This window comes from Pseudophryne corroboree, chromosome 3 (genome assembly GCF_028390025.1).
Source record: "Pseudophryne corroboree isolate aPseCor3 chromosome 3, aPseCor3.hap2, whole genome shotgun sequence".
NCBI lineage: Eukaryota > Metazoa > Chordata > Amphibia > Anura > Myobatrachidae > Pseudophryne > Pseudophryne corroboree.
In genome coordinates, this window is record NC_086446.1 from 370,888,763 (window position 1) to 370,910,117 (window position 21,355).

General features: G+C 45.3%; 1 protein-coding gene across 3 annotated transcripts in view; it reads left to right on the top strand.

Annotated features, from left to right (window-relative positions):
• ITGA3 (integrin subunit alpha 3) overlaps positions 1-21,355 on the top strand; it is a 149,867-nt gene that overhangs the window by 87,620 nt on the left and 40,892 nt on the right. For all 3 annotated transcript variants that reach the window (XM_063959890.1, XM_063959891.1, XM_063959892.1), the window contains exons 12-14: positions 3,159-3,295; positions 17,217-17,363; positions 19,421-19,518. In XM_063959890.1, coding sequence (XP_063815960.1) covers positions 3,159-3,295; positions 17,217-17,363; positions 19,421-19,518 — 382 coding nt within the window. The remainder of the gene's footprint in view (positions 1-3,158; positions 3,296-17,216; positions 17,364-19,420; positions 19,519-21,355) is intronic.

Below are 21,355 nucleotides of genomic sequence, written 5' to 3' on the forward strand. Positions count from 1 at the left end.
TGAAAGGCTGCGGCTTTATTCTTTACAAGTTTGTGGTGTGCTGCCTGCTTATTGTGCATATAAGACAAATATACAAGAGGTCCATATATATAATATATCTGTATTGCCAAAAATAAAATATGGACTTGTGGAACTTGGACGTTTGTATATAACGATTTGCTCATGGATATGATCAGATTGTTATGTTCCAAACCACTCTGATTGCTAGGTGGTGTATGCAGGGCTGCCATCGGGGGAGGGGGGTGACCACGATGGGGCCTGCATGGCAGTGGTGTAGAGTGGAGAGCACCACAGGCTGCCGTAGAGGGGCAGCAACATTTAAAATTTGCAGCAGCAGCTCCTGATTGGCTGCCGGTCTGTGAGCTCGTGGCCTGCTCCCAATTTGAAATACTGCTGGTGCTGTCTTTCTATGGCTGCCTGCTCCGGACTCCTTCCCTGTGCTGTTACTGTGGTCCCGACCCGCCACAGTCGTGCCTAGGGGCGCCATCTGGTGCTCTGTGGCATTGTCCCAAGAGTAGCAAAAGGTTCCCAGAACATTGAGTTGTGGGGCTGCAGGGGAATGCGGAAGGTGAGGGGTAGGAGGGGGGCCCTGCATATCGTGGCAGCCCCACAACTTCTGATGACAGTCCTGGGTGTATGTGCAGCATTCTGGCAATTGCTGTTGCCCTGCATGTACCAAACTGAATGCAGCTACAATATGCACCCATATGACAACTATGCACAACTAAGTACAGAACACAGTTCTGTCTATATGCCCACGACACTTGGGCCAGATTACCAGATTAGCAATGTGGTTGAGAGGACTACAGCTCCAATCATCCACATAAAAATAGGTCCATCATCAATCATGATAGCATGATAATGATGATGCCCTTCATCCGCAAGTGGAGATGTAACTGAGTTGCTTATACGTAACTCTGAATTTCTTGTAGTTGCTCATATTTGCACATGCCCAGCTACAGAGCACATATAGGGTGGAATTCAAACCTTATTCCCAACCGCAGTCACTAGATGGCTTGAACGGAGCTAATTAAATGTAGCTCCGTTCGTGTGTGATCGGCTGCCGGCATTTACATTTCCGCCCACACCCGCCGGGGGTGGCGAGCTTAAATGTGTGAAAAGTGATCCACTTTTCCTGATGGCTCCCATTAGTTTTACGTGGCTAAACCCGACACTAATGGGCGCGATCAGCGCAATAGGGGACATCAATTAAATATTGTTTCATGCGATCTCCCGTCACTTTAGATGGGAGATCAGGGGCGATAACATTTTAATTCCCCCCATAATGCTACTAATCTTATGATCCATCCATAAAAGGGACTTGCATGCAACTGCGCATCAGCCTCTATATGTCTATTTCTATACGTTGTAGGGGTATTAATATTGCATAACTTAAGTGGATGATAGTTTAAGATAATATTTTAAAAGTATAACAAATTAATAGCATTATAGTATCAAACATGATTTTATAAACTTCAAAGTATACACAAGCTGCACCTCTTTAGTAGTAGGTCAGTGTAATAAAATATGGGGAAGCAGGACAGACATTAATAATCTGAGATCACTTAGCAGGAGTATTTTTTTATGTGGTCCAATAGCAGTTGGTGTTAATAAGGTGGCAGGACCTGTACTAGCCTGGTGGTCATTCCGAGTTGTTCGCTCGCAAGCTGCTTTTAGCAGCATTGCACACGCTAAGCCGCCGCCTACTGGGAGTGAATCTTAGCTTATCAAAATTGCGACCGAAAGATTCGCAATATTGCGAAAAGACTTCTCTGTGCAGTTTCTGAGTAGCTCGAGACTTACTCTTCCAGTGCGATCAGTTCAGTGCTTGTCGTTCTTGGTTTGACGTCACAAACACACCCAGCGTTCGCCCAGACACTCCTCCATTTCTCCAGCCACTCCCGCGTTTTTCCCAGAAACGGTAGCGTTTTTTCACACACTCCCATAAAACGGCCAGTTTCCGCCCAGAAACACCCACTTCCTGTCAATCACATTACGATCACCAGAACGAAGAAAAAACCTTGTAATGCCGTGAGTGAAATATCAATCTTCATAGCAAATTTACTTGGCGCAGTCGCAGTGCGAACATTGCGCATGCGCAATTAGCGGAAAATCGCTGCGATGCGAAGAAAATTACAGAGCGAACAACTCGGAATGACCACCCTGACACTTTATTAAGACCAAGACATGTATTTATAAAAACAGCACTTACTAAAAGGCAGAAAGATCACAAAACATCTTTCAAAAATGAACGCCTTCTATTTATAACAGCATTTTTATGTCTTTTTACACTTTGTGATGCTCTATTTTATTTAGTGATGACAGATATGGGTGTGGTAGATGCTGAGGGCAGATATAATGTGCTTTTATTTATTATATAAATATCGTCTGCACATAAGTTTCTGGAAGGAACACTATGGGGAGTCATTCCGAGTTGATCGCTCACTATCAACTTTTTGCAGCGCTGCGATCAGATAGTCGCTGCCTATGGGGGAGTGTATTTTCGCTTTGCAAGTGTGCGAACGCTTTTGCAGCCGACGGCACAAAAAAGTTTGTTGCAGTTTCTGAGTAGCTCTGGACATACTCAGCTGCTGCGATCACTTCAGTCTTTTAGGTCCTGGAATTGATGTCAGACACCCGCCCTGCAAACGCTTGGACACGCCTGCGTTTTTCCAAACACTCCCAGAAAACGGTCAGTTGACACCCATAAACGCCCTCTTTCTGTCCATCTCATTGCGTTCGGCTGTGCAAATGGATTCTTCATTAAATCCATCGCACAGCAACAATCCTCTTTGCACCCGTAGGACGCGCGTGCGCAATGCGTTGCATGCGCAGTTTTGCAAAGTTTTAACCTGATCGCAGCGCTGCAAAAAGTTGCTAGCAAGCGATCAACTCGGAATGACCCCCACAGACCAGAGTATCGCCACCTCCTGGAAAGCGGAAATATTGCGTTATATCATTAAAGTTCATTAAAAGTTAGAACTACATGTAACACTAGGTATTTAACATTTTGTTTGTATGAATCAAAGTAATGCTTGTAGAAAATGTATACCAAAATGGATTTTTTTCCTAAGAATGAGAGAAAATAGCAGTTGCAGCTTTCCGAGTAGCCGTCATTGTTTTCTAAGTGTTCCTCTGTGTCTTCTGCTCCTCCACAGCACTGCAGTACACTGTGGATGCTGACTTTGACAGACGGCCCTCCCGAGTGCGATTTCTGGGGGCTCCTTCAGGTGTATACAAGGGCTACTTCTCAATGCCAGAGACCAAATGCCAGAACCATCAGCTGTTTTTACTGGTAAGTAACTTACCAATATTGTAGTTGCACATCAGATAGACCGACGTGCGTCTTTGGAATCTGTGGTGCTGATGCAGATTTGCAAACAAAATGGGTGTAAACTGGCAAATACTGTACAACCAGCACTCAAAAATACTTTTATTTCCACCAATATACAGAGACATCCGCATCTCAAGTGGTGCCCAGCTCCATGTCACTATTATCTGCTTGATTTAATGCCAAGTCATCATCAGCGTATGCCATCTATGTGTGTTACTGTACTGCTGCATGTGGCACATTTACATGAACACGACCTTACTGTACTTGGCCTCCATTTACACAGACTCCTGTCCCACTCCTCCAGTCCTAAGAAGTCACTAGTGCTAGATATGTACAAGTCTTATCCTCAAAGCAGAATTTCATTTCTGAGGCCCTTCGAATGCCGTGCAGTGTTTTCTGCACACACGTTGTTAAGCTGCCTGCCTCTAGCGACATCTTGTTATTCTATGAGTACTGCACTCAGCAGAGGTCAGAGAGGAGCAGGCCATGATGGCAGCTACTTGGTCTCTACATGGGTTTCTCAATGATCTTCTTAGGGGCAGAATTGTTTAGCTGTGGGCTGATCTGCACTATCTGTACTCTGGGTATGGGGACTGATTGCAATCTGCACGCAATGCTGCTATGTGCATAGTTGGGTAATCTTTTGCAAAGTCTCATGTGCAAAAGAATTCTGAAAATATCAATGGCGCATGCGTTACACAGAATGTACCCACAAAGGCGCTGTTGCGATTGGGACAGGTGGTATCAGAAATGTTATAGCAACGTTTATTTCTCCTCGCAACCTTTGAAGCTTTACCCGGGAGTACAGACGGCAGGGAACAACCCACAGCTAACTGGATCTACCCCTTAGTAGCTACTATCCCATTATTTATAACAAACTGTATACTGTGCAGTCAGTGTGGAGATATGCTCTGTGGCTGTCTCAATTTTATTACAATTTCTAAGCTGGATATGTCACTTGTTGGCAGGAATGTGGTCTGTTTACCAGTTATATACTGCTCATAATAGGTCAGTGGGGCTTCAGGAGCATATCCAGTACTGATCACTGTACAATGTATCATTGCTACAGATAGCTCACTGAAGCAGCCCACACTATCATTACACACTGAAGCAGCCCACACTGATCTTGTGTAAAGGGGTCGCAGTTAATTTCCCGACGGTCGGGAATATAATAGTGTGGTGAGCCCGCGAGGGGATTCGATGCGCCGCTGTCGGTATTCTGACTGTCGGGATTCCGGCATCGGTCTCCTGACCGACGGGATCCCATCCATCAGGAAATCATAGCGAATCCAGGTAAAGCTGGCCATACACTGCACAGTCAGTGCAGGCGACCCGGTGGATGGACAGAGGATTAGCGACAGATCAATAATCGGAGCATCTCCATACACTACACAAAAAAACTGAAGTTGGCTGAAGGGTGGTCAGGCGGATTCAGACGATCTATACCTTCTATGAGCTAATTTCAGATTGAACGATTGTCTTTCAGGACCACACAATGAACAATAATTGTACAAACTAGTCAATTGGTCAGCTGATCTGCACAATTATCATGCATGGGTGATCAGCTAAATCTTAACAGTAGTTATCTTTGCGATTGCTACATTTGCAGGATTTAATGCTGCTACTGTTTATTTTGTAACACTATGGTTGTTACGTTATTCTAGGTATAATATGGTAGAGTAGTTGTTGCTATGGCAAACACATACAGTAAGCCACAAGTAGTGTTTGCATTGACGTACAGCATTATAGACGGGTAGTAACTTGTAGACAGAGGTGGTTTCTGTAATCTCCAGTGTGCCTTTTCATACGGGATGTAGCATGCGGAAGTACATAACTCACTTCTGAATAACTGAATAAACGCGTAGTTCACTTGAATCTACTACTGAAACATGTTTCCCTATGGACATTAGTTTGCTGGTAATGAGATTGAAAAATACACTGTACAATTCTCTATCATCAGAGTAATTGAGGATCTGACAGAGGATTGTATAATTTAGCTCAGATAAATGAGTCTGATTTAATGATCACAGCTGCTAGGAAGTTCATAACATGCAATAAATCTGGTCATGGTTTTGCAGTGTGTACGTGCTGATGACCGATCTACCAACAGGTCTTCTGACAGTTCTGGCGTGCAGTATGTAAATCTGTGCAGTGTGTACAGGGACACTATATTTCATTTTTTACTGACAGGAGAGATAAGTGGCCATGTGGGCACAGTCTATGAAATAGACATTATTTGTGACCTTTTTTTGGTACTTTCCTATAAAAGTATAAAGACATTGTCAGTAGTCTCTCTATATTCCAGGTAGTATTTCCAAACGGTTTCTAGATTTTCATTTGTGTCCTAGGAGAATAGCTACCAGGAAAATAGGTCAATGAACACCCTTGTGCCACCTACACCTACATATGTGTCCACATTCACCCAGTGTTTTGGCGCCCTATGGCATAAAATGCTTTACACTTTGCCACTGGTAGCATTTCCTATATTTGTACATATTTCTTCTAAAATTTAGCATCTTACTTGCATCGTAGCCACGTGCAGAGGCTCTCAGCGCACCAGGCACACTAGGTTGTTGCAGTGGAATTGGTATAAAGTTGCAGGTAGAGCATAATGATACGTGGTGTGAGGCATGATGTGGTCACTCGTATCAAAACTCTGGCGGAGATGTACTAAGCCTTGGAGAGTGATAAAGTGGAAAGTGTTAAAGTACCAGCTAATCAGCTCCTAACTGCCATGTTACAGGCTGTGTTTGACAAATGACAGGAGCTGATTGGCTGGTATTTTATCTTTGTCCACTTTATCACTGTCCAAGGCTTAGTACATATGCCCCTAAGTATTTTACCTTTTTACTCAGATTAGCGACTCAGGTGTCCACATACTTAAAATGCACCAGTAGTCAGTGTGGGTATGGGTCGTTGGGTCGACTCAACTTAGGTCGACAGTCATTAGGTCGACCACTGAAGGTCGACACGGTCATTAGGTCGACACAGTCATTAGGACGACATGTACTAGGTTGACAGGTGAAAAAGTCGACATGAGTTTTTGGACTTTTTTTGGTGTTGTTTACTTCGTAAAGTGACGGGGAACCCCAATTAGTGCACCATGTGGACAACTAATCCCAAGGGTTCTAAACAGACTAAGAAGGGAAAGCGTTCAGGCCATTCTAATTGCCCGGGACTGGCCACAACGGGCGTGATACACGGACCTCCTAACCATGGCTCTGGCGGATCCCTGGCCTCTACCGCTCCGAGAAGATCTTCAACACGGTCCGTTCGTCTATCCAGAGTTACAGCTGCTATGTTTGTGGCTTAGAAGTTGAGAGGGAAATTCTAGCTAGGAAAGGTCTTCCCTCCAGGGTTATTTCCACCATGGTCCAGGCCAGGAAGATGGTTACATTGAAACATTACCATCGTATCTGGAAAAACTATGTTTCCTGGTGTGAGGGTAGAAAGGTTTCTCCCGTGGAATTTAGAATTGGTCGTTTTCTACTTTTCCTATAAGCGGGAGTGGATATGGGTCTACGGTAGGCTCCATCAAAGTTCAGATTTCTGTGCTCTGTATTTTCTTCCAGAACAACTTGCCGTGTTGCCTGAAGTACAAACTTTCTTGAAGGGAGTTCTTCATTTGCAACCGCCCTTTGTACCTCCCACGGCCTGTGGACTTCAATGTGGTTCTGTCCTTTCTTCAATCGGACTGGTTTGAACCCTTACATAGGGTGGAGTTAAAATTTCTCCCCTGGAAGACGGTGATGTTATTGGCATTTGGCGTCTGCCAGACGGGTGTCTGAATTGGAGGCCTTATCCTGTAAGAGCCCTTATTTGATATTTCATGAAGACAGAGTGGAACTTAGGACCCATCCTCAGTTCTTGACAAAAGTGGTGTCAGCCTTTCATGTGAATCAACCTACTGTGGTTCCAGTGTTGTCTGACGCTTCCATTAGTCCTGAGTCCCTGGATGTGGTCAGGGCCCTGAAGATTTATGTCAAAAGGTCGACTCATCATCGGAAATCTGACTCTGTTTGTCCTGTATGATGCCTCCAAGGTTGGTCGGCTGGCTTCTAAGCAATCTGTTGCTTGCTGGCTCCGGTTAACCATACAACAGGCATATACTTCGGTGGCTCTGCCCTTGCCGACGTCTATTCAGGCCCACTTGACAAGGTCGGTGGGCTCTTCCTGGGCGGCTGCCCAGGGAGTATCGGCCCTACAGTTGTGCCTAGCTGCTACTTGGTCTGGTAAGAACATGTTTGTAAAATTCTATCGGTTTGATACCCTGGCCAGAGATGACCTTCAGTTTGGTCAGGCGGTTTAACAGGGGTCTCAGCACTCTCCCACCCGTTTGGGAGCTTTGGGACTTCCCCATGGTACTAAAGTACAAGACCCCAGTATCCACTAGGACGTAAGAGAAAATAGGAATTTAATACCTACCGGTAATTCCTTTTCTCCTAGTCCGTAGTGAATACTGGGCGCCAACCTCAGTGCTTCGTTCCTGCTTACCTGTGTAAGTATTTGGTTGGACCGGCGTTGCGGTCTCATTATGTTGTTGGGATAGCTGTGCTATCCAGGTTGGGTTGGTGTTGCTATCCTCTGTTCTGGTTAGCGCCCTCCTTTCGTTTATGGTTGTGTGTTGGCTTGTTGCCTCATCGCTGTTGTAATGTTTCTTCTCTTATATTATGTCCGTCTCCTTGGGCACAGTTTTCCTATACTGAGTACTGTAGGAGGGGCATAGAGGGGAGGAGCCAGCACACACATACACACACACTAAAAGTTTATAAAGTGCCAGGCTCCAGTGGACCTGATCTATACCTCATGGTACTAAAGTACAAGACCCCAGTAACCACTATGGACTAGGTGAAAAGGAATTACTGGTAGGTATTAAATTCCTAATATTATGGTGGTGTACTCGGCATTCCTATCTAAACCTTGTGATTTGCGAAGGTTTGTAGAGACGCCTTTCCTTGATAGCTTAATTTTGGGATTAGGCATTTTTTTCTTTTATGTTCTTGTTTCTTGTCAGTCCCCAAAAAGTGGATTATGGGGTGTCTAAATTATAGGTCTAGGTATTAACTGAATAATAAAGGCGATAAGAATCTCATTTTGGAGGTAAGTAATTATAGGTACTATATGTGGATTCCGGTGTTTGGGTTTATATTATTGTCTCAGACAGCAATCTGGTCTAAAGGGCCCCATACACTACAGCGATATGTCTGAGGCTGAAGTCGGTGGTGATTTCCCTTGAACTCTCCTGGGAGCTTCCCGGGAGTGGTTCCATACGATTCCATACGATTTGGTACATTTTGCATGCAATATATCTTATGAGATCCCAGCCATGCCTGCGGGAACCAACATATCACGAGTGCAGCACTAACGATCTAGGGGAGCCGATCCGACCCTCACGGGAGCGCATCGGATCTGAAACACATCCAAAATGCCCGATTTCACCCGATATATCAGCCCGAATGCCCGAGATTGGATGAAATCGGGCATTATCGTTCTAGTGTATGGGGCCCTTTAGTGTCTTGTTATCTGCCAGTTTAGTTTAGTCTGAGAACATGAACATCGTTCAGTGGGTCCCTCAGCTAGTCTTTTACAATTTTAATAAAACATTTTAAAAGCTTCTTGGATTTGTCTCTGGAGATTTGTTTGTTGTTGGATTAATTTAAGTAATTTCCATAAATTACATATGGAGAATTGTTTATTGAGTTTATTCAGCAGTAATGTGGTTTGTTGATCTGTCTATAGTGCCACCCAAAACCACATTAAAGTTTCCTTATGCAATAAGGGTGCTGTACTTAAATTTCTGAGTGGGCATAATTGTATCAGTACTGAATAGAATATGTTTCTGTATTAGATTTAGAAAAAAGTGGAAAGATATGTTTCTGTGTTTGTTTGGGCTTTACACATTTCCAAGTGAGATATAATGTCTTTCTGCCTGCTAACTTCCATCATAAATGGTGTTTTGTGCCCAGTATTTTACTTTTATTATAGATTTGGAGGTATAAGAGGAAGTGGTCCCATTATCTGCCATCTATTGGATTTCCTTGAGTATTGCTATGTAGAGGGTAATTATTTCAAGATGAGATATACCTTTTTAGACCTTTGGACACTAAGGTCTGATGCTTTCCAGAGGAGGACATTTATGGCTGGAAAAAATGTCATGAAGTTATTACTGTGTGAGGTTTTCATCCAGTGCCTATAAGAGAGCAGATACCTGAGTAAGGTGTTTTCAGGTTTTCTTGTTTCAGAAAGTGATCCATAAGGGGTGGACACTTGTTTCTTCATATACTCTAAATTAAACTTGTGACACCCTTAAAATGAAGCAACAGTAATAATGTAACAAATATTTACAACAGAGAAGAGTGGTGCACAAGCACTGCTAGTATAAATATACTTGTATATTTATACTATACTTGTAGATTTATACTAGCAGTGCTTGTGCACCACTCTTCTCTGTTGTATATGTTGTTCAAGAATTTGTGCACTTGTGAGTTGGTACCAAGCTGCAGCTAGGGCGCAAGTTACTTTATCATATTTTCCTTGTAATGTTAAAAATATTGTTCTATTAACACAGCATTTATTAACATTCACACAAGCACTCTATACTGTTCCTTGAGTGTAAATTTCTGGTATAGGCATTATTCAAGGATTGTTAGTGAGGAAATGACTCTTTGCTCATTGCTGGCAATCAGATAGGGTAGTTTTGTAAATGAGATGGAACCTAATGCCTTTCTCAAATACGTGTTTGTGTATCAGAGAAAACAGATGTTCATTTAAGGGAGACAAAGCTGGAGACATTCTTAAAGATATAAAATGTTATGACCACTGTGAGTGATCATTGCTGTACTGTATAATGCAGCAGTTTTTAAATCACAGTGTTGGGCAAGCGCTCTTATCACAACTCTTTTAACCAATGTGCCTTTTAATGAGTGGAGATCCTTGTGGTATAAAAAAGGTAAGTTCCAGAAAACCAGTATGTGTCAGCCCCGTTTTCAGGGAGTGCCAAAGCCAGTGGCTGTGTCCTCAGATGCAGCTTCACTGGCCCCAGCAGCGTAGTTTTGCTGGACATCCTGAGTAACCTGAGGGTTACCAGAGGTCTGATGCTGCAACCGATAGTTGCAATACTAATCCGACTAATTTAGCACGCGGGCAACTGATCAGAGAAGCCGGCATTGGGCGTCTTTTTACAAAAGATGCCTCCTGAGGCTTTTGCATATTTTTGCACAGCTGCTGCATACAAACACACAGCTATATTTGCGTCGACATCTAAATCAGGCCCAGTGTCCTGTAGTTGCGAGTCTTGCAAAACACTTCACTTCATGGAAGACTGAACTTTTACAGGTGTTTATGGGGGAGATGTATTATCATTGTCCATTCTGCTGTTATTTGGCAGGACCTTCTTCACCCATTTAACACGGCAAAGCAGGTCCCTGCAACGGCAGAATGTATCAGTGCCACTGACCATCCTTATATTGAGTGGTACATCAGTGCCAATAATGACAGAGGCACCATAGCGCTCCCGGCATTTGTCACACATCACCACATTCATACGTGGGGAGAAGCGGTGTCAGCGTACATAACATGCACTGATACCACTTTACCCCATAACGCCTAATGATACATTCTACCCTATGTCTCCAATTTGCTGACTCTTTTCACATTTACTTAAATGAGAAAGTGCAGAGTTTATATATGCATGTAGTAAGGCGTTAGAGGAAAATAGGCAAGAGCAGAGATTTTCTGACCCCTCCTTTGTGACAGTTTTCACTAGAGCTTGCTCAGTCATTGAGGACAAGTTTGGACTGAAAGGAGGGGCAAGTCCATACACCAAGTATCTGTCTAGTAGTATTACTGGAGCATATGGCATTGTGGATTCATCTTTATCTTTGGGGGTGTGGTGTCATCTTGTGAGCGTGACCCACGCTTTCCTTTTATTTCTCTGACGTCCTAAGTGGATGCTGGGGACTCCGTCAGGACCATGGGGAATAGCGGCTCCGCAGGAGACAGGGCACAAAAATAAAGCTTTAGGATCAGGTGGTGTGCACTGGCTCCTCCCCCTATGACCCTCCTCCAAGCCTCAGTTAGGTTTTTGTGCCCGTCCGAGCAGGGTGCAATCTAGGTGGCTCTCTTAAGGAGCTGCTTAGAAAAAGTTTTTAGGTTTTTTATGTTCAGTGAGTCCTGCTGGCAACAGGCTCACTGCATCGAGGGACTTAGGGGAGAGAAGTTCAACTCACCTGCGTGCAGGATGGATTGGCTTCTTAGGCTACTGGACACCATTAGCTCCAGAGGGAGTCGGAACACAGGTCTCACCCTGGGGTTCGTCCCGGAGCCGCGCCGCCGACCCCCCTTGCAGATGCTGAAGATTGAAGGTCCAGAAACCGGCGGCAGAAGGCTTTTCAGTCTTCATGAAGGTAGCGCACAGCACTGCAGCTGTGCGCCATTGTTGTCACACACTTCACACCATAGGTCACGGAGGGTGCAGGGCGCTGCTGGGGGCGCCCTGGGCAGCAATGTATAATACCTTTTATGGCTAAAAAATACATCACATATAGCCCTTGAGGCTATATGGATGTATTAAACCCATGCCAGATATCTCAAACTCTGGGAGAAAAGCCCGCCGGAATAGGGGGCGGGGCTTATTCTCCTCAGCACACAGCGCCATTTTCCTGCTCAGCTCCGCTGTGAGGAAGGCTCCCAGGACTCTCCCCTGCACTGCACTACAGAAACAGGGTAAAACAGAGAGGGGGGGCACTTTTTTTGGCGATATTTTATATATTTAAGCTGCTATAAGGATACAACACTTATATAAGGTTGTTCCCATATATATTATAGCGCTTGGGTGTGTGCTGGCAAACTCTCCCTCTGTCTCCCCAAAGGGCTAGTGGGGTCCTGTCTTCGATAAGAGCATTCCCTGTGTGTCTGCTGTGTGTCGGTACGTGTGTGTCGACATGTATGAGGACGATGTTGGTGTGGAGGCAGAGCAATTGCCGATAATGGTGATGTCACCCCCCAGGGAGTCGACACCGGAATGGATGGCTTTGTTTATGGAATTACGTGATAATGTCAGCACATTACAAAAATCAGTTGACGACATGAGACGGCCGGAAAACCAGTTGGTACCTGCCCAGGCGTCTCAGACACCGTCAGGGGCTGTAAAACGCCCTTTACCTCAGTCGGTCGACACAGACCCAGACACGGACACTGAATCTAGTGTCGACGGTGAAGAAACAAACGTATTTTCAAGTAGGGCCACACGTTATATGATCACGGCAATGAAGGAGGCTTTGCATATCTCTGATACTGCAAGTACCACAAAAAGGGGTATTATGTGGGGGGTGAAAAAACTACCTGTAGTTTTTCCTGAATCAGAGGAATTGAATGATGTATGTGATGAAGCGTGGGTTAACCCAGATAGAAAAGTGCTAATTTCAAAAAAGTTATTGGCATTATACCCTTTCCCGCCAGAGGTTAGGGCGCGCTGGGAAACACCCCCTAGGGTGGATAAGGCGCTCACACGCTTATCAAAACAAGTGGCGTTACCGTCTCCTGATACGGCCGCCCTCAAGGATCCAGCTGATAGGAGGCTGGAAACTACCCTAAAAAGTATATACACACATACTGGTGTTATACTGCGACCAGCCATCGCCTCAGCCTGGATGTGCAGTGCTGGGGTGGTCTGGTCGGATTCCCTGACTGAAAATATTGATACCCTGGATAGGGACAGTATTTTATTGACTATAGAGCAATTAAAGGATGCTTTTCTTTATATGCGAGATGCTCAGAGGGATATTTGCACTCTGGCATCGAGAGTAAATGCGATGTCCATATCTGCCAGAAGAAGTTTATGGACGCGACAGTGGTCAGGTGATGCGGATTCTAAACGACATATGGAAGTATTGCCGTATAAAGGGGAGGAATTATTTGGCGTCGGTCTATCGGATCTGGTGGCCACGGCAACTGCCGGAAAATCCACCTTTTTACCTCAGACCCCCTCCCAACAGAAAAAGACACCGTCTTTTCAGCCGCAGTCCTTTCGGTCCTATAAGAACAAGCGGGCAAAAGGACAGTCATATCTGCCCCGGGGCAGAGGAAGGGGTAAGAGAGGACAGCAAGCAGCCCCTGCCCAGGAACAGAAGCCCTCCGAGGGTTCTGCAAAGCCCTCAGCATGACGCTGGGGCTTTACAAGCGGACTCAGGAGCGGTGGGGGGTCGACTCAAGAATTTCAGCGCACAGTGGGCTTGCTCACAGGTGGACCCCTGGATCCTGCAGGTAGTATCTCAGGGTTACAGGTTGGAATTCGAGAAGTCTCCCCCTCGCCGGTTCCTAAAGTCTGCTTTGCCAACGTCTCCCTCAGACAGGGCGACGGTATTGGAAGCCATTCACAAGCTGTTTTCTCAGCAGGTGATAGTCAAGGTACCCCTCCTACAACAAGGAAAAGGGTATTACTCCACGCTATTTGTGGTACCGAAGCCGGACGGCTCGGTAAGACCTATTCTAAATCTGAAATCTTTGAACCTGTACATACAGAAATTCAAATTCAAGATGGAGTCACTCAGAGCAGTGATAGCGAATCTGGAAGAAGGGGACTTTATGGTGTCCCTGGACATAAAGGATGCTTACCTGCATGTCCCAATTTGCCCTTCACATCAAGGGTACCTCAGGTTCGTGGTGCAAAACTGTCATTATCAGTTTCAGACGCTGCCGTTTGGATTGTCCACGGCACCTCGGGTCTTTACCAAGGTAATGGCCGAAATGATGATTCTTCTTCGAAGAAGAGGCGTATTAATTATCCCTTACTTGGACGATCTCCTGATAAGGGCAAGGTCCAGAGAACAGCTGGAGGACGGAGTAGCACTAACCCAATTAGTGCTGCAACAACACGGGTGGATTCTGAATTTTCCAAAATCTCAGTTGACACCGACAACACGTCTGCTGTTCCTGGGAATGATTCTGGACACGGTTCAGAAAAAGGTGTTTCTTCCGGAGGAGAAAGCCAAGGAGTTATCCAAACTTGTCAGGAACCTCCTAAAACCAGGAAAAGTGTCTGTGCATCAATGCACAAGAGTCCTGGGAAAGATGGTGGCTTCTTACGAAGCGATTCCATTCGGCAGATTCCACGCACGAACTTTTCAGTGGGATCTGTTGGACAAATGGTCCGGATCGCATCTGCAGATGCACCAGCGGATAACCTTATCACCACGGACAAGGGTGTCTCTTCTGTGGTGGTTGCAGAGTGCTCATCTGTTAGAGGGCCGCAGATTCGGCATACAGGACTGGGTCCTGGTGACCACGGATGCCAGTCTGAGAGGCTGGGGAGCGTTCACACAGGGAAGAAACTTCCAGGGAGTATGGTCAAGCCTGGAGATGTCTTTTCACATAAATATACTGGAGCTAAGAGCGATTTACAATGCTCTAAGTCTGGCAAAACCCCTGCTTCAGGGTCAGCCGGTGTTGATCCAGTCGGACAACATCACGGCAGTCGCCCACGTAAACAGACAGGGCGGCACAAGAAGCAGGACAGCAATGGCAGAAGCTGCAAGGATTCTTCGCTGGGCGGAAGATCATGTGATAGCACTGTCAGCAGTGTTCATTCCGGGAGTGGACAACTGGGAAGCAGACTTCCTCAGCAGACACGATCTACACCCGGGAGAGTGGGGACTTCATCCAGAAGTCTTCCACATGATTGTGAACCGTTGGGAAAAACCAAAGGTGGATATGATGGCGTCCCGCCTCAACAAAAAACTGGACAGGTATTGCGCCAGGTCAAGAGACCCTCAGGCAATAGCTGTGGACGCTCTGGTAACACCGTGGGTGTTCCAGTCAGTGTATGTGTTCCCTCCTCTGCCTCTCATACCAAAAGTACTGAGAATTATACGGCAAAGGGGAGTAAGAACGATACTCGTGGCTCCGGATTGGCCAAGAAGAACTTGGTACCCGGAACTTCAAGAGATGCTCACGGAGGATCCGTGGCCTCTACCTCTAAGACGGGACCTGCTTCAGCAGGGACCGTGTCTATTCCAAGACTTACCGCGGCTGCGTTTGACGGCATGGCGGTTGAACGCCGAATTCTAAGGGAAAAAGGCATTCCGGAAGAGGTCATTCCTACACTGGTAAAAGCCAGGAAGGAGGTGACTGCACAACATTATCACCGCATTTGGAGAAAATATGTTGCGTGGTGTGAGGCCAGGAAGGCCCCCACGGAGGAATTTCAACTGGGTCGATTCCTACATTTCCTGCAAACAGGATTGTCTATGGGCCTCAAATTGGGGTCCATTAAGGTTCAAATTTCGGCCCTGTCGATTTTCTTCCAGAAAGAATTGGCTTCAGTTCCTGAAGTCCAGACTTTTGTAAAAGGAGTACTACATATACAGCCCCCGTTTGTGCCCCCAGTGGCACCGTGGGATCTTAATGTAGTTTTGGATTTTCTCAAATCCCATTGGTTTGAGCCACTCAAATCGGTGGAGTTGAAATATCTTACATGGAAAGTAACCATGCTACTGGCCCTGGCTTCAGCCAGGAGAGTATCAGAATTAGCGGCTTTATCATATAAGAGCCCATATCTGATTTTCCATTCGGACAGGGCAGAACTGCGGACGCGTCCTCATTTTCTGCCTAAGGTGGTGTCAGCGTTTCACCTGAACCAGCCTATTGTGGTGCCTGCGGCTACTAACGATTTGGAGGATTCCAAGTTGTTGGACGTGGTCCGGGCATTGAAAATATATATTTCAAGAACGGCTGGAGTCAGAAAGTCTGACTCGCTGTTTATATTGTATGCACCCAACAAGCTGGGTGCTCCTGCTTCTAAGCAGACGATTGCTCGTTGGATTTGTAGCACAATTCAACTTGCACATTCTGTGGCAGGCTTGCCACAACCAAAATCTGTCAAGGCCCATTCCACAAGGAAAGTGGGCTCATCCTGGGCGGCTGCCCGGGGGGTCTCGGCATTACAACTCTGCCGAGCAGCTACGTGGTCGGGGGAGAACACGTTTGTAAAATTCTACAAATTTGATACCCTGGCTAAAGAGGACCTGGAGTTCTCTCATTCGGTGCTGCAGAGTCATCCGCACTCTCCCGCCCGTTTGGGAGCTTTGGTATAATCCCCATGGTCCTGACGGAGTCCCCAGCATCCACTTAGGACGTCAGAGAAAATAAGATTTTACTTACCGATAAATCTATTTCTCGTAGTCCGTAGTGGATGCTGGGCGCCCATCCCAAGTGCGGATTGTCTGCAATACTTGTACATAGTTATTATTACAAAAAAATCGGGTTGTTATTGTTGTGAGCCGTCTGTTCAGAGGCTCCTACGTTTGTCATACTGTTAACTGGGTTCAGATCACAAGTTGTACGGTGTGATTGGTGTGGCTGGTATGAGTCTTACCCGGGATTCAATATCCTTCCTTATTGTGTACGCTCGTCCGGGCACAGTATCCTAACTGAGGCTTGGAGGAGGGTCATAGGGGGAGGAGCCAGTGCACACCACCTGATCCTAAAGCTTTATTTTTGTGCCCTGTCTCCTGCGGAGCCGCTATTCCCCATGGTCCTGACGGAGTCCCCAGCATCCACTGCGGACTACGAGAAATAGATTTATCGGTAAGTAAAATCTTATTTTAATTATTTTTGTGTTTTTCTCAAATATTTTTCAGTATCAAGTAGAGGCAATATTTGTTACCATTTATCTATATATGTCAGCATACTGTGGATTGAGTATGAAAAGTAAGTCAGACAAAAGATGTAGAGGCTAATGAGGATACCAGCCCTGTGTTGCACATAGTTGCACAAGGTTACTCAGACTATAAACTTGCTCTTAAACTTGTTTGACAACAGTTGTGTTATTCTGGCCATATTGTGCATGTCTAACCTTTGTATTTTTAATTATTTCTTAACGAAGGATAATATCCGAGATAAACTGCGACCCATCCACATTTCTCTGAAATACTCTGTTCTGGAGCAAGCTGAGAAAGGAGAGAATATTCTTGTCTCTCTGGACAACTTCCCCGTCCTGAACCAAGACCAGAGCCAAGAGCAAATACTGGAGGTAAATGCAATTATATATTATTTACAAAAGTTTTCTTTAGAAGATTGTCCCATTTCTAGATTGTATTTGGTGGTAGCAGGCTCCTCTCAATGAGGGTATAGATTGGGGTATAAATATTGGGATGCCCCACATTAGATATAGCTGCTTGATGAAGTTTGAGAGATCAGATGAAATGCATTGGAGTTCTGTTTGCCTGCTAAAGACTTATTCAACTGAATTAAGATAAGCATACTCTACTCACACCACCTTGTACTTTTAGGTATATTTGTCTTATAATGGCATTTTGTGTAATAAATATTTATTGACATAGAAATATACAGTACTGTGCAAAAGCTTTAGGCAGGTGTTGAAAAATGCTTACAAAAATAGAAGTGTTATATTTTTTTATCAATTAGCAAAATGCAAAGTGAATCAACAGAAGAGAAATCTAACTCAAATCAATATTTGGTGTGACCACCCTTTGCCTTCAAAACAGCATCAATTCTTCTAGGTACACTTGCACACAGTTTTGAAGGAACTCGGCAGGGAGTTGTACCCAAACATCTTGGAGAACTAACCACAGATCTTCTGTGGATGTAGGCTTGCTCAAATCCTTCTGTCTCTTCATGTAATCCCAGACAGACTTGATGTTGAAATCAGGGCTGTGTGGGGGCCATAGCGTCACTTCCAGGAATCCTTCTTTATGCTGAAGATTTTTTAATGACATTGGCTGTATGTTTGGCTCCAAATTTATTATGCAGCAGAACAATGAGCCCAATCAGGCTACTCCTTGATGGTATTGCATGATGGATAAGTACCTGCCTGTATTTCTTAGCATTGAAGCAAAATCTTTGACCACTAAAATCACATGCTGGGGGACGCCTAGCACAGGGCAAGGCCATTTAGCATGTGTGACTCCGCCCCACATCACAGTTCAGTTGCGATTACATCGAATAGAGGTAGACCCATGGCTACGCAGTATGGCTGCTCATGCAGGCTGTCTGGAGCCATGTTTTCAAATGCAGGAAACGCAGGCGATGTCACCGGGCCACCCCGAATACGGCCATGACACACGTGCGTTTCTTGCTTTCCTCCGCCCCAACGATGCGTTGCCGCCCCCAAGACGCCTGTCCCCTGTCAGTCATGACACAATAGCATCCTTCTGGGATGCGATTGCATCATGATAGAATGCGCACTGCGGCCGCTGTGCAAGCACTGACAGGAAAAACACGCCTTTCAGAGCAATCGCAGCCATATAGGAATGAGAAACCTTTCAAGGGGTACATGGGGTCCCCCAAAACAGTTAGGGTCTGGCTGCCCTAGGTTGGGAAAAAAAGGGTGATGGTACCTAGCCAGGCATTAAGATGACAAATGGCATCGGTAAGATCTATGGATCCACAGAGCTAGGCACCGACCAATTTCCCTGGTGCAGATACATAAGTGTGCACCATTATAGTGGTGGTTATACACACACAAAGAAATGGCACAGATGCACGTTATTGGGCAGCACGGATGGTGTAATGGTTAACATTACTGTCTCACAGCACAGAGGTCATGGATTTGATTCCCAGCATGGCCCTAACTGTGTGGAGTTTGTATATTCTCCACGTACTTGCATGGGTTTCCTCCGGGTACTCCGGTTTCCTCCCACAATCCAAAAATATACTGGTAGGTTATTTGGCTCCCAACAAACTTAACTCTAGTGTAAATGTGTGTGCATGTGATAGGGAATATAGATTGTAAACTCCATTGGGACAGGGACTGATGTGAATGGCCAAATATTCTCTCTGCGGAGTATGTGTGCACTGTATAAATAACTGGTAATCAATAATCAATCGGTCAATTTTGCTATTGTGTATTATTGAGTCTTCTGCTACATACATAGTACAAGTATTGGCAGATATTTAGATGTATTTCATTTCATAGCTATTCTGTCTATATAGAGCTAAAAAAAAAAGCCCCACCCACTTATGTCACGCAACCCTTTCTGAGTGTGTACCACTGGATGTCACTGAAATGAAAACATACTGTAAATATGAGAATTGTCTTACACCAGATCTTTCATTCTTGTATTGTAGATTCACTTCCAGAAGGAGTGTGGCACGGATAATGTGTGTAGGAGCAACTTACAGATGCAGTATGAGTACTTGTGGGAAGATATGGAGCCGCTTCCAAGGTCAGAGCTCTCTGTTATCAAGCTAGATCCAATTACATGTAACCTATCACACTACACTCCTTTTACTGTATTACTGAATATTGGGGGTTATTCAGATGTGGAAGCAAACCAAAAAGCGAGCAACGGCGCAAATCAGTGTTGCACTGCATGTGGGGCAGATGTAACATGCAGAGAGAATTAGATTTGGGTGGGTTGTTTCCAAACTGAAATCTAAATTGCAGTGTGAAATTAAAGCTGTCTAACATTTGTGATCTACATGCAAAAGCAGCCAGTCTTTACCCTGCACAGAAAAATTATAAATGTACAGTATTTCCTCCTCTTGCTCTGCAAAATGGTTTGTTCCAGATACAAACTTGCATGCTTTTTCTGCCTGAAATGCCGGCATTTGGGATGCTAGCAATCAGAATACAGACTGCGGCATCCCGATGGTTAGAATGTCGACAGGGGATGGGTAAGTATACTAACCCTCCCCCCCCAACCCCCCCTCTCCCGCAGTCTAAACCTAACCCTCCCCCCGTAGCGTAACCCTAACTCTCTCCGATGGTGTCTATACCTAACCCCCCTCCCCGCAGCCTAAACCTAACCCTCCCTTCCTGCAGTCTATCCCTAACCCTCTCCTCGCAGCCTAAACCCCCCCACGCGTCTTACTTCGTTTGGGGTCCCGGCTGTCGGCAAGCCCGTGCTGGGATTGTGATCCCATTCGTGATGCCAGTACCAGCATTCCAAGCAGTGTCGGTATTCCGACATCGGTATTTTGCCTATCAGGATCCCCTACATTTAAGACCTTATTACTTTGTATATCCAGTTCATCTTCCTACTATATAACTTCTACCTACTGTATAACTTCAGTAACTACAGTATCACACCACATAACATCTCTCTATGATGCTTCCTATTACTCCATATAACACCTGCTTAGTACGCCTTAGACTGGAGCATGAAGGACCTACCAGGGGGAGTGCAATTGTAGGAGCCCATGAAATAATGTCTTCCAAAGTGGTGTGGCCAGTCACTAAAGGGGTTGGAATGAAAACATAACACATCAGACATGTAGCCGAGTGTAACGGGACAGTCACTTAAAATTCAGGACTGACCCACCAAAGTCGGCACAGTTAGCAAAACTGTTCTGCTTTCACTTACCTGTTCTTTTAGCTTTTAGTATCAGCTACTGCTGAAGTCTGTAATGGACCAGTCCGACATTGCCTCATACTCCCAATAACCTTTCCCAATGGATGCGGTTATGTGACCGGTGGTCAGGCTCCCTCTGAAAATCCCGATGGTCGGCACGCCGACCAACAGGGACTATTCCCACTCGCGAGTGTCAGAGGCCGCAGCATGGCAAGTGCAGTGAGCCCATAAGGGGCTTGTTTCTCTCGCCCCCCCCGCCGGCATTCCATGGCTGGGATACCGATGGAGGTATGCTGACCGGACCGCCAGTCATGCATACCCAACCCTTTCCCAATGATGTTTCCTGCTACTCCATGTTGCCTCTCCTTATAACTCCTACTATTAGTATTTTCTTATGATTCTTCTTATTATTTCATATGACCTCTACCTATAACTCATCCTGATTTTCCCTGTAATGCCTCCTATTACTCCATAATCTCTACCTACAGTATAACTCCTACTAATGACTCGTATAACCTCATCCTATAACTCCTCATATTATTCCAAATGATCTTTCCTTATGCTTAATTGTATTACTTCATATAACCCTCATTTGCCTACTCTCACAGAATGTCCAGGAGGCTCCTAAAGAGACTCTGGAGGCTCAAAAATTTTGGTTGGTTCCTGCAGATACCCAGGAGAGTACCTGCCTTTCCAGATTTTACCCACT